We start from the raw sequence: 16,258 nt of genomic DNA, 5'->3' as shown, positions 1-16,258 counted from the left end.
ACAGTAGTGTTCTATATAGGGAATAGGGCTCTGGTCAACAGTAGTGTTCTATATAGGGAATAGGGCCCTGGTCAACAGTAGTGCTCTATATAGGGAATAGGGCCCTGGTCAACAGTAGTGCTCTATATAGGGAATAGGGCTCTGGTCAACAGTAGTGTTCTATATAGGGAATAGGGCTCTGGTCAACAGTAGTGCTCTATATAGGGAATAGGGCTCTGGTCAACAGTAGTGCTCTATATAGGGAATAGGGCTCTGGTCAACAGCAGTGCACTATATAGGGAATAGGGCTCTGGTCAACAGTAGTGTTCTATATAGGGAATAGGGCTCTGGTCAACAGTAGTGTTCTATATAGGGAATAGGGCTCTGGTCAACAGTAGTGTTCTATATAGGGAATAGGGCTCTGGTCAACAGTAGTAGACAGAACAGGCCTCAGAAGGAATAACCAGGACATGATGTATAACAGCAGAACAGCCCTCAGTAGGAATAACTAGGACATGGTGTATAACAGCAGAACAGCCCTCAGTAGGAATAACTAGGACATGGTGTATAACAGCAGAACAGCCCTCAGTAGGAATAACTAGGACATGGTGTATAACAGCAGAACAGCCCTCAGTAGGAATAACTAGGACCTGGTGTATAACAGCAGAACAGCCCTCAGTAGGAATAACTAGGACCTGGTGTATAGCAGCAGAACAGCCCTCAGTAGGAATAACTAGGACATGGGGTATAACAGCAGAACAGCCCTCAGTAGGAATAACTAGGACATGGTGTATAACAGCAGAACAGCCCTCAGTAGGAATAACTAGGACCTGGTGTATAGCAGCAGAACAGCCCTCAGTAGGAATAACTAGGACATGGTGTATAACAGCAGAACACTGGTCTCACTGCTGTTTAGAGCACAACTATGTTCTCTGACTAACGTCAGGCGACTGGATTCAGGGGTCCCAAATGGCACCCTATTCCCTGTGTGGGTGTTTGTGTGTCTACTGTGTGTGAGTGTGTCTACTGTGTGTGAGTGTGTCCACTGTGTGTTTGTGTGTCTACTGTGTGTTTGTGTGTCTACTGTGTGTTTGTGTGTCTACTGTGTGTTTGTGTGTCTACTGTGTGTTTGTGTGTCTACTGTGTGTGAGTGTGTCTACTGTGTGTGAGTGTGTGTGAGTGTGTACTGTGTGAGTGTGTCTACTGTGTGAGTGTCTACTGTGTGTGAGTGTGTCTACTGTATGAGTGTGTGTGTCTACTGTGTGTGTGTGTGTGTGTGTGTGTGTGTGTGTGTGTGTGTGTGTGTGTGTGTGTGTGTGTGTGTGTGTGTGTGTGTGTGTGTCAGTGTGTGTGTCAGTGTGTGAGTGTGTCAGTGTGTGAGTGTGTCAGTGTGTGAGTGTGTGAGTGTGTGTGTGTGTCAGTGTGTGTGTGTGTGTGTCAGTGTGTGTGTGTGTGTCAGTGTGTGTGTGTGTGTCAGTGTGTGTGTGTCAGTGTGTGTGTGTGTGTGTGTGTGTCAGGGTGTGTGTGTCAGTGTGTGTGTGTGTGTCAGTGTGTGAGTGTGTTAGTGTGTGTGTGTCAGTGTGTGAGTGTGTGTGTGTCAGTGTGTGAGTGTGTTAGCTGCTGAATTGAATACTGAGACTTACTCCCTGTGAAGATCTCCAGCGGTCTTGGCCGGTGGCAGAGGGGGGCTGGCGTGGGGGTTGATCTTGATGAGCCGGTGGGGGTCCGAGCGGTGTGGTTCTGAACGGTGGGGATGGGGGTCGGACCGGTGAGGGTCGGCGCTGGCTGGTCGGATGGGGACCGGGACGTGGCTCAGTTGGTCCAGGCTGTCAGAGGAGGAGACAGGGACCTGGTGGTGTAGCCAAGGGCTGGCCGTGTTCTGGTACCACAACATCCAGAGAGACAGACAGGGTCAGACCCAGAGAGACAGACAGGGTCAGTCCAACAACAACCAGACAGACAGGGTCAGACACCCAGAGAGACAGACAGGGTCAGACCCAGAGAGACAGACAGGGTCAGTCCAACAACATCCAGAGAGACAGACAGACAGGGTCAGACCCAGAGAGACAGGGTCAGTCCAACAACAACAACCAGACAGACAGACAGGGTCAGACCCAGAGAGACAGGGTCAGTCCAACAACAACAACCAGACAGACAGACAGACAGACAGACAGGGTCAGTCCAACGACAGACAGGGTCAGTCCAACGACAGACAGGGTCAGTCCAACGACAGACAGGGTCAGTCCAACGACAGACAGGGTCAGTCCAACGACAGACAGACAGACAGACAGACAGACAGACAGACAGACAGACAGACAGACAGGGTCAGACTCAGACAGACAGGGTCAGTCCAACAACATCCAGAGAGACAGACAGACAGGGTCAGACACCCAGAGAGACAGACAGGGTCAGACCCAGACAGAGAGACAGACAGGGTCAGATCCAGAGAGACAGACAGGTTCAGATCCAGAGAGACAGACAGGTTCAGATCCAGAGAGACAGACAGGTTCAGACCCAGACCCAGACTAACAGAACCTATAACTAGGATATCCCCTACCTACTAACATAACCTATAACTAGGATATCCCCTATAACTAGGATATCCCCTACCTACTAACATAACCTATAACTAGGATATCCCCTATAACTAGGATATCCCCTACCTACTAACATAACCTATAACTAGGATATCCCCTACCTACTAACATAACCTATAACTAGGATATCCCCTACCTACTAACATAACCTATAACTAGGATATCCCCTATAACTAGGATATCCCCTATAACTAGGATATCCCCTACCTACTAACATAACCTATAACTAGGATATCCCCTATAACTAGGATATCCCTTACCTACTAACATAACCTATAACTAGGATATCCCCTATAACTAGGATATCCCCTACCTACTAACATAACCTATAACTAGGATATCCCCTACCTACTAACATAACCTATTACTAGGATATCCCCTACCTACTAACAGAACCTATAACTAGGATATCCCCTATAACTAGGATATCCCCTACCTACTAACATAACCTATTACTAGGATATCCCCTATAACTAGGATATCCCCTACCTACTAACATCCCCTATAACTAGGATATCCCCTATAACTAGGATATCCCCTATAACTAGGATATCCCCTATAACTAGGATATCCCCTACCTACTAACATAACCTATAACTAGGATATCCCCTATAACTAGGATATCCCCTACCTACTAACATAACCTATAACTAGGATATCCCCTACCTACTAACATAACCTATAACTAGGATATCCCCTATTACTAGGATATCCCCTACCTACTAACATAACCTATAACTAGGATATCCCCTACCTACTAACATAACCTATAACTAGGATATCCCCTATTACTAGGATATCCCCTACCTACTAACATAACCTATAACTAGGATATCCCCTACCTACTAACATAACCTATAACTAGGATATCCCCTATAACTAGGATATCCCCTACCTACTAACATAACCTATAACTAGGATATCCCCTACCTACTAACATAACCTATAACTAGGATATCCCCTACCTACTAACATAACCTATAACTAGGATATCCCCTACCTACTAACATAACCTATAACTAGGATATCCCCTATAACTAGGATATCCCCTACCTACTAACATAACCTATAACTAGGATATCCCCTACCTACTAACATAACCTATAACTAGGATATCCCCTACCTACTAACATAACCTATAACTAGGATATCCCCTACCTACTAACATAACCTATAACTAGGATATCCCCTATAACTAGGATATCCCCTACCTACTAACATACCCTATAACTAGGATATCCCCTACCTACTAACATAACCTATAACTAGGATATCCCCTATTACTAGGATATCCCCTACCTACTAACATAACCTATAACTAGGATATCCCCTACCTACTAACATAACCTATAACTAGGATATCCCCTATAACTAGGATATCCCCTACCTACTAACATAACCTATAACTAGGATATCCCCTACCTACTAACATAACCTATAACTAGGATATCCCCTACCTACTAACATAACCTATTACTAGGATATCCCCTATAACTAGGATATCCCATACCTACTAACATAACCTATAACTAGGATATCCCCTACCTACTAACATAACCTATTACTAGGATATCCCCTATAACTAGGATATCCCCTACCTACTAACATAACCTATAACTAGGATATCCCCTACCTACTAACATAACCTATAACTAGGATATCCCCTATAACTAGGATATCCCCTATAACTAGGATATCCCCTACCTACTAAAATAACCTATTACTAGGATATCCCCTATAACTAGGATATCCCCTACCTACTAACATAACCTATAACTAGGATATCCCCTACCTACTAACATAACCTATAACTAGGATATCCCCTACCTACTAACAGAACCTATAACTAGGATATCCCCTATAACTAGGATATCCCCTACCTACTAACAGAACCTATAACTAGGATATCCCCTATAACTAGGATATCCCCTACCTACTAACAGAACCTATAACTAGGATATCCCCTACCTACTAACATAACCTATAACTAGGATATCCCCTATAACTAGGATATCCCCTACCTACTAACATAACCTATAACTAGGATATCCCCTACCTACTAACAGAACCTATAACTAGGATATCCCCTACCTACTAACAGAACCTATAACTAGGATATCCCCTACCTACTAACATAACCTATAACTAGGATATCCCCTATAACTAGGATATCCCCTACCTACTAACATAACCTATAACTAGGATATCCCCTATAACTAGGATATCCCCTACCTACTAACAGAACCTATAACTAGGATATCCCCTATAACTAGGATATCCCCTACCTACTAACAGAACCTATATCTAGGATATCCCCTATAACTAGGATATCCCCTACCTACTAACAGAACCTATAACTAGGATATCCCCTACCTACTAACAGAACCTATAACTAGGATATCCCCTATAACTAGGATATCCCCTACTTACTAACATAACCTATAACTAGGATATCCCCTACCTACTAACATAACCTATAACTAGGATATCCCCTACCTACTAACATAACCTATTACTAGGATATCCCCTATAACTAGGATATCCCCTACCTACTAACATAACCTATAACTAGGATATCCCCTACCTACTAACAGAACCTACAACTAGGATATCCCCTATAACTAGGATATCCCCTACCTACTAACATAACCTATTACTAGGATATCCCCTATAACTAGGATATCCCCTACCTACTAACATAACCTATAACTAGGATATCCCCTACCTACTAACATAACCTATAACTAGGATATCCCCTATAACTAGGATATCCCCTACCTACTAACATAACCTATAACTAGGATATCCCCTATAACTAGGATATCCCTTACCTACTAACATAACCTATAACTAGGATATCCCCTATAACTAGGATATCCCCTACCTACTAACATAACCTATAACTAGGATATCCCCTACCTACTAACATAACCTATTACTAGGATATCCCCTACCTACTAACAGAACCTATAACTAGGATATCCCCTATAACTAGGATATCCCCTACCTACTAACATAACCTATTACTAGGATATCCCCTATAACTAGGATATCCCCTACCTACTAACATCCCCTATAACTAGGATATCCCCTATAACTAGGATATCCCCTATAACTAGGATATCCCCTATAACTAGGATATCCCCTACCTACTAACATAACCTATAACTAGGATATCCCCTATAACTAGGATATCCCCTACCTACTAACATAACCTATAACTAGGATATCCCCTACCTACTAACATAACCTATAACTAGGATATCCCCTATTACTAGGATATCCCCTACCTACTAACATAACCTATAACTAGGATATCCCCTACCTACTAACATAACCTATAACTAGGATATCCCCTATTACTAGGATATCCCCTACCTACTAACATAACCTATAACTAGGATATCCCCTACCTACTAACATAACCTATAACTAGGATATCCCCTATAACTAGGATATCCCCTACCTACTAACATAACCTATAACTAGGATATCCCCTACCTACTAACATAACCTATAACTAGGATATCCCCTACCTACTAACATAACCTATAACTAGGATATCCCCTACCTACTAACATAACCTATAACTAGGATATCCCCTATAACTAGGATATCCCCTACCTACTAACATAACCTATAACTAGGATATCCCCTACCTACTAACATAACCTATAACTAGGATATCCCCTACCTACTAACATAACCTATAACTAGGATATCCCCTACCTACTAACATAACCTATAACTAGGATATCCCCTATAACTAGGATATCCCCTACCTACTAACATACCCTATAACTAGGATATCCCCTACCTACTAACATAACCTATAACTAGGATATCCCCTATTACTAGGATATCCCCTACCTACTAACATAACCTATAACTAGGATATCCCCTACCTACTAACATAACCTATAACTAGGATATCCCCTATAACTAGGATATCCCCTACCTACTAACATAACCTATAACTAGGATATCCCCTACCTACTAACATAACCTATAACTAGGATATCCCCTACCTACTAACATAACCTATTACTAGGATATCCCCTATAACTAGGATATCCCATACCTACTAACATAACCTATAACTAGGATATCCCCTACCTACTAACATAACCTATTACTAGGATATCCCCTATAACTAGGATATCCCCTACCTACTAACATAACCTATAACTAGGATATCCCCTACCTACTAACATAACCTATAACTAGGATATCCCCTATAACTAGGATATCCCCTATAACTAGGATATCCCCTACCTACTAAAATAACCTATTACTAGGATATCCCCTATAACTAGGATATCCCCTACCTACTAACATAACCTATAACTAGGATATCCCCTACCTACTAACATAACCTATAACTAGGATATCCCCTACCTACTAACAGAACCTATAACTAGGATATCCCCTATAACTAGGATATCCCCTACCTACTAACAGAACCTATAACTAGGATATCCCCTATAACTAGGATATCCCCTACCTACTAACAGAACCTATAACTAGGATATCCCCTACCTACTAACATAACCTATAACTAGGATATCCCCTATAACTAGGATATCCCCTACCTACTAACATAACCTATAACTAGGATATCCCCTACCTACTAACAGAACCTATAACTAGGATATCCCCTACCTACTAACAGAACCTATAACTAGGATATCCCCTACCTACTAACATAACCTATAACTAGGATATCCCCTATAACTAGGATATCCCCTACCTACTAACATAACCTATAACTAGGATATCCCCTATAACTAGGATATCCCCTACCTACTAACAGAACCTATAACTAGGATATCCCCTATAACTAGGATATCCCCTACCTACTAACAGAACCTATATCTAGGATATCCCCTATAACTAGGATATCCCCTACCTACTAACAGAACCTATAACTAGGATATCCCCTACCTACTAACAGAACCTATAACTAGGATATCCCCTATAACTAGGATATCCCCTACTTACTAACATAACCTATAACTAGGATATCCCCTACCTACTAACATAACCTATAACTAGGATATCCCCTACCTACTAACATAACCTATTACTAGGATATCCCCTATAACTAGGATATCCCCTACCTACTAACATAACCTATAACTAGGATATCCCCTACCTACTAACAGAACCTACAACTAGGATATCCCCTATAACTAGGATATCCCCTACCTACTAACATAACCTATTACTAGGATATCCCCTATAACTAGGATATCCCCTACCTACTAACATAACCTATAACTAGGATATCCCCTACCTACTAACATAACCTATAACTAGGATATCCCCTATAACTAGGATATCCCCTACCTACTAACAGAACCTATAACTAGGATATCCCCTATAACTAGGATATCCCCTACCTACTAACAGAACCTATAACTAGGATATCCCCTATAACTAGGATATCCCCTACCTACTAACAGAACCTATAACTAGGATATCCCCTATAACTAGGATATCCCCTACCTACTAACATAACCTATAACTAGGATATCCCCTACCTACTAACATAACCTATAACTAGGAAATCCCCTACCTACTAACAGAACCTATAACTAGGATATCCCCTACCTACTAAAATAACCTATAACTAGGATATCCCCTATAACTAGGATATCCCTTACCTACTAACATAACTATAACTAGGATATCCCCTATAACTAGGATATCCCCTACCCACTAACATAACCTATTACTAGGATATCCCCTATAACTAGGATATCCCCTACCTACTAACAGAACATATAACTAGGATATCCCCTATAACTAGGATATCCCCTACCTACTAACATAACCTATAACTAGGATATCCCCTACCTACTAACATAACCTATTACTAGGATATCCCCTACCTACTAACAGAACCTATAACTAGGATATCCCCTACCTACTAACAGAACCTATAACTAGGATATCCCCTACCTACTAACATAACCTATAACTAGGATATCCCCTATAACTAGGATATCCCCTACCTACTAACATAACCTATAACTAGGATATCCCCTATAACTAGGATATCCCCTACCTACTAACAGAACCTATAACTAGGATATCCCCTATAACTAGGATATCCCCTACCTACTAACAGAACCTATATCTAGGATATCCCCTATAACTAGGATATCCCCTACCTACTAACAGAACCTATAACTAGGATATCCCCTACCTACTAACAGAACCTATAACTAGGATATCCCCTATAACTAGGATATCCCCTACTTACTAACATAACCTATAACTAGGATATCCCCTACCTACTAACATAACCTATAACTAGGATATCCCCTACCTACTAACATAACCTATTACTAGGATATCCCCTATAACTAGGATATCCCCTACCTACTAACATAACCTATAACTAGGATATCCCCTACCTACTAACAGAACCTACAACTAGGATATCCCCTATAACTAGGATATCCCCTACCTACTAACATAACCTATTACTAGGATATCCCCTATAACTAGGATATCCCCTACCTACTAACATAACCTATAACTAGGATATCCCCTACCTACTAACATAACCTATAACTAGGATATCCCCTATTACTAGGATATCCCCTACCTACTAACATAACCTATAACTAGGATATCCCCTACCTACTAACATAACCTATAACTAGGATATCCCCTATAACTAGGATATCCCCTACCTACTAACATAACCTATAACTAGGATATCCCCTATAACTAGGATATCCCTTACCTACTAACATAACCTATAACTAGGATATCCCCTATAACTAGGATATCCCCTACCTACTAACATAACCTATAACTAGGATATCCCCTACCTACTAACATAACCTATTACTAGGATATCCCCTACCTACTAACAGAACCTATAACTAGGATATCCCCTATAACTAGGATATCCCCTACCTACTAACATAACCTATTACTAGGATATCCCCTATAACTAGGATATCCCCTACCTACTAACATCCCCTATAACTAGGATATCCCCTATAACTAGGATATCCCCTATAACTAGGATATCCCCTATAACTAGGATATCCCCTACCTACTAACATAACCTATAACTAGGATATCCCCTATAACTAGGATATCCCCTACCTACTAACATAACCTATAACTAGGATATCCCCTACCTACTAACATAACCTATAACTAGGATATCCCCTATTACTAGGATATCCCCTACCTACTAACATAACCTATAACTAGGATATCCCCTACCTACTAACATAACCTATAACTAGGATATCCCCTATAACTAGGATATCCCCTACCTACTAACATAACCTATAACTAGGATATCCCCTACCTACTAACATAACCTATAACTAGGATATCCCCTACCTACTAACATAACCTATAACTAGGATATCCCCTACCTACTAACATAACCTATAACTAGGATATCCCCTATAACTAGGATATCCCCTACCTACTAACATAACCTATAACTAGGATATCCCCTACCTACTAACATAACCTATAACTAGGATATCCCCTACCTACTAACATAACCTATAACTAGGATATCCCCTACCTACTAACATAACCTATAACTAGGATATCCCCTATAACTAGGATATCCCCTACCTACTAACATACCCTATAACTAGGATATCCCCTACCTACTAACATAACCTATAACTAGGATATCCCCTATTACTAGGATATCCCCTACCTACTAACATAACCTATAACTAGGATATCCCCTACCTACTAACATAACCTATAACTAGGATATCCCCTATAACTAGGATATCCCCTACCTACTAACATAACCTATAACTAGGATATCCCCTACCTACTAACATAACCTATAACTAGGATATCCCCTACCTACTAACATAACCTATTACTAGGATATCCCCTATAACTAGGATATCCCATACCTACTAACATAACCTATAACTAGGATATCCCCTACCTACTAACATAACCTATTACTAGGATATCCCCTATAACTAGGATATCCCCTACCTACTAACATAACCTATAACTAGGATATCCCCTACCTACTAACATAACCTATAACTAGGATATCCCCTATAACTAGGATATCCCCTATAACTAGGATATCCCCTACCTACTAAAATAACCTATTACTAGGATATCCCCTATAACTAGGATATCCCCTACCTACTAACATAACCTATAACTAGGATATCCCCTACCTACTAACATAACCTATAACTAGGATATCCCCTACCTACTAACAGAACCTATAACTAGGATATCCCCTATAACTAGGATATCCCCTACCTACTAACAGAACCTATAACTAGGATATCCCCTATAACTAGGATATCCCCTACCTACTAACAGAACCTATAACTAGGATATCCCCTACCTACTAACATAACCTATAACTAGGATATCCCCTATAACTAGGATATCCCCTACCTACTAACATAACCTATAACTAGGATATCCCCTACCTACTAACAGAACCTATAACTAGGATATCCCCTACCTACTAACAGAACCTATAACTAGGATATCCCCTACCTACTAACATAACCTATAACTAGGATATCCCCTATAACTAGGATATCCCCTACCTACTAACATAACCTATAACTAGGATATCCCCTATAACTAGGATATCCCCTACCTACTAACAGAACCTATAACTAGGATATCCCCTATAACTAGGATATCCCCTACCTACTAACAGAACCTATATCTAGGATATCCCCTATAACTAGGATATCCCCTACCTACTAACAGAACCTATAACTAGGATATCCCCTACCTACTAACAGAACCTATAACTAGGATATCCCCTATAACTAGGATATCCCCTACTTACTAACATAACCTATAACTAGGATATCCCCTACCTACTAACATAACCTATAACTAGGATATCCCCTACCTACTAACATAACCTATTACTAGGATATCCCCTATAACTAGGATATCCCCTACCTACTAACATAACCTATAACTAGGATATCCCCTACCTACTAACAGAACCTACAACTAGGATATCCCCTATAACTAGGATATCCCCTACCTACTAACATAACCTATTACTAGGATATCCCCTATAACTAGGATATCCCCTACCTACTAACATAACCTATAACTAGGATATCCCCTACCTACTAACATAACCTATAACTAGGATATCCCCTATAACTAGGATATCCCCTACCTACTAACAGAACCTATAACTAGGATATCCCCTATAACTAGGATATCCCCTACCTACTAACAGAACCTATAACTAGGATATCCCCTATAACTAGGATATCCCCTACCTACTAACAGAACCTATAACTAGGATATCCCCTATAACTAGGATATCCCCTACCTACTAACATAACCTATAACTAGGATATCCCCTACCTACTAACATAACCTATAACTAGGAAATCCCCTACCTACTAACAGAACCTATAACTAGGATATCCCCTACCTACTAAAATAACCTATAACTAGGATATCCCCTATAACTAGGATATCCCTTACCTACTAACATAACTATAACTAGGATATCCCCTATAACTAGGATATCCCCTACCCACTAACATAACCTATTACTAGGATATCCCCTATAACTAGGATATCCCCTACCTACTAACAGAACATATAACTAGGATATCCCCTACCTACTAACAGAACCTATTACTAGGATATCCCCTACCTACTAACATAACCTATAACTAGGATATCCCCTGCCTACTAACAAAACATATAACTAGGATATCCCCTATAACTAGGATATCCCCTACCTACTAACAGAACCTATAACTAGGATATCCCCTACCTACTAACAGAACCTATAACTAGGATATCCCCTACCTACTAACATAACCTATAACTAGGATATCCCCTATAACTAGGATATCCCCTATAACTAGGATATCCCCTACCTACTAACATAACCTATAACTAGGATATCCCCTATAACTAGGATATCCCCTATAACTAGGATATCCCCTACCTACTAACATAACCTATAACTAGGATATCCCCTACCTACTAACAGAACCTATAACTAGGATATCCCCTACCTACTAACAGAACCTATAACTAGGATATCCCCTACCTACTAACAGAACCTATAACTAGGATATCCCCTATAACTAGGATATCCCCTACTTACTAACATAACCTATAACTAGGATATCCCCTACCTACTAACATAACCTATAACTAGGATATCCCCTACCTACTAACATAACCTATTACTAGGATATCCCCTATAACTAGGATATCCCCTACCTACTAACATAACCTATAACTAGGATATCCCCTACCTACTAACAGAACCTACAACTAGGATATCCCCTATAACTAGGATATCCCCTACCTACTAACATAACCTATTACTAGGATATCCCCTATAACTAGGATATCCCCTACCTACTAACATAACCTATAACTAGGATATCCCCTATAACTAGGATATCCCCTACCTACTAACATAACCTATAACTAGGATATCCCCTACCTACTAACAGAACATATAACTAAGATATCCCCTATAACTAGGATATCCCCTACCTACTCACATGACCTTTCACTAGGATATCCCCTACAACTAGGATATCCCCTACCTACTAACAGAACCTACAACTAGGATATCCCCTATAACTAGGATATCCCCTACCTACTAACATAACCTATAACTAGGATATCCCCTACCTACTAACATAACCTATAACTAGGATATCCCCTACCTACTAACATAACCTATAACTAGGATATCCCCTATAACTAGGATATCCCCTACCTACTAACATAACCTATAACTAGGATATCCCCTATAACTAGGATATCCCCTACCTACTAACAGAACCTATAACTAGGATATCCCCTATAACTAGGATATCCCCTACCTACTAACAGAACCTATAACTAGGATATCCCCTATAACTAGGATATCCCCTACCTACTAACAGAAACTATAACTAGGATATCCCCTACCTACTAACAGAACCTATAACTAGGATATCCCCTATAACTAGGATATCCCCTACTTACTAACATAACCTATAACTAGGATATCCCCTACCTACTAACATAACCTATAACTAGGATATCCCCTACCTACTAACATAACCTATTACTAGGATATCCCCTATAACTAGGATATCCCCTACCTACTAACATAACCTATAACTAGGATATCCCCTATAACTAGGATATCCCCTATAACTAGGATATCCCCTACCTACTAACATAACCTATAACTAGGATATCCCCTACCTACTAACATAACCTATAACTAGGATATCCCCTACCTACTAACAGAACCTATAACTAGGATATCCCCTATAACTAGGATATCCCCTACTTACTAACATAACCTATAACTAGGATATCCCCTACCTACTAACATAACCTATAACTAGGATATCCCCTACCTACTAACATAACCTATTACTAGGATATCCCCTATAACTAGGATATCCCCTACCTACTAACATAACCTATAACTAGGATATCCCCTACCTACTAACAGAACCTACAACTAGGATATCCCCTATAACTAGGATATCCCCTACCTACTAACATAACCTATTACTAGGATATCCCCTATAACTAGGATATCCCCTACCTACTAACATAACCTATAACTAGGATATCCCCTATAACTAGGATATCCCCTACCTACTAACATAACCTATAACTAGGATATCCCCTACCTACTAACAGAACATATAACTAAGATATCCCCTATAACTAGGATATCCCCTACCTACTCACATGACCTTTCACTAGGATATCCCCTACCTACTAACAGAACCTACAACTAGGATATCCCCTATAACTAGGATATCCCCTACCTACTAACATAACCTATTACTAGGATATCCCCTATAACTAGGATATCCCCTACCTACTAACATAACCTATAACTAGGATATCCCCTACCTACTAACATAACCTATAACTAGGATATCAGTCCAACGACAGACAGGGTCAGTCCAACGACAGACAGACAGACAGACAGACAGACAGACAGACAGACAGACAGACAGGGTCAGACTCAGACAGACAGGGTCAGTCCAACAACATCCAGAGAGACAGACAGACAGGGTCAGACACCCAGAGAGACAGACAGGGTCAGACCCAGACAGAGAGACAGACAGGGTCAGATCCAGAGAGACAGACAGGTTCAGATCCAGAGAGACAGACAGGTTCAGATCCAGAGAGACAGACAGGTTCAGACCCAGACCCAGACTAACAGAACCTATAACTAGGATATCCCCTACCTACTAACATAACCTATAACTAGGATATCCCCTACCTACTAACATAACCTATTACTAGGATATCCCCTATAACTAGGATATCCCCTACCTACTAACAGAACCTATAACTAGGATATCCCCTATAACTAGGATATCCCCTACCTACTAACAGAACCTATAACTAGGATATCCCCTACCTACTAACATAACCTATAACTAGGATATCCCCTATAACTAGGATATTCCCTACCTACTAACATAACCTATAACTAGGATATCCCCTACCTACTAACAGAACCTATAACTAGGATATCCCCTACCTACTAACAGAACCTATAACTAGGATATCCCCTACCTACTAACATAACCTATAACTAGGATATCCCCTATAACTAGGATATCCCCTACCTACTAACATAACCTATAACTAGGATATCCCCTATAACTAGGATATCCCCTACCTACTAACAGAACCTATAACTAGGATATCCCCTATAACTAGGATATCCCCTACCTACTAACAGAACCTATATCTAGGATATCCCCTATAACTAGGATATCCCCTACCTACTAACAGAACCTATAACTAGGATATCCCCTACCTACTAACAGAACCTATAACTAGGATATCCCCTATAACTAGGATATCCCCTACTTACTAACATAACCTATAACTAGGATATCCCCTACCTACTAACATAACCTATAACTAGGATATCCCCTACCTACTAACATAACCTATTACTAGGATATCCCCTATAACTAGGATATCCCCTACCTACTAACATAACCTATAACTAGGATATCCCCTACCTACTAACAGAACCTACAACTAGGATATCCCCTATAACTAGGATATCCCCTACCTACTAACATAACCTATTACTAGGATATCCCCTATAACTAGGATATCCCCTACCTACTAACATAACCTATAACTAGGATATCCCCTATAACTAGGATATCCCCTACCTACTAACATAACCTATAACTAGGATATCCCCTACCTACTAACAGAACATATAACTAAGATATCCCCTATAACTAGGATATCCCCTACCTACTCACATGACCTTTCACTAGGATATCCCCTACAACTAGGATATCCCCTACCTACTAACAGAACCTACAACTAGGATATCCCCTATAACTAGGATATCCCCTACCTACTAACATAACCTATAACTAGGATATCCCCTACCTACTAACATAACCTATAACTAGGATATCCCCTACCTACTAACATAACCTATAACTAGGATATCCCCTATAACTAGGATATCCCCTACCTACTAACATAACCTATAACTAGGATATCCCCTATAACTAGGATATCCCCTACCTACTAACAGAACCTATAACTAGGATATCCCCTATAACTAGGATATCCCCTACCTACTAACAGAACCTATAACTAGGATATCCCCTATAACTAGGATATCCCCT

General features: G+C 40.3%; 1 protein-coding gene across 9 annotated transcripts in view; it reads right to left on the bottom strand.

Moving 5' to 3' along the window:
- Positions 1-16,258, bottom strand: part of LOC110512159 (probable JmjC domain-containing histone demethylation protein 2C) — a 268,260-nt gene that overhangs the window by 69,443 nt on the left and 182,559 nt on the right. For all 9 annotated transcript variants that reach the window (XM_036959745.1, XM_036959751.1, XM_036959750.1 and 6 more), the window contains one exon: positions 1,623-1,858. In XM_036959745.1, coding sequence (XP_036815640.1) covers positions 1,623-1,858 — 236 coding nt within the window. The remainder of the gene's footprint in view (positions 1-1,622; positions 1,859-16,258) is intronic.

The sequence above is a fragment of the Oncorhynchus mykiss genome, chromosome 23 (genome assembly GCF_013265735.2).
Source record: "Oncorhynchus mykiss isolate Arlee chromosome 23, USDA_OmykA_1.1, whole genome shotgun sequence".
NCBI classification, from domain to species: domain Eukaryota; kingdom Metazoa; phylum Chordata; class Actinopteri; order Salmoniformes; family Salmonidae; genus Oncorhynchus; species Oncorhynchus mykiss.
The sequence above is the reverse complement of the archived record's forward strand: the minus strand, read 5'-3'. Positions and strand labels throughout refer to the sequence as shown.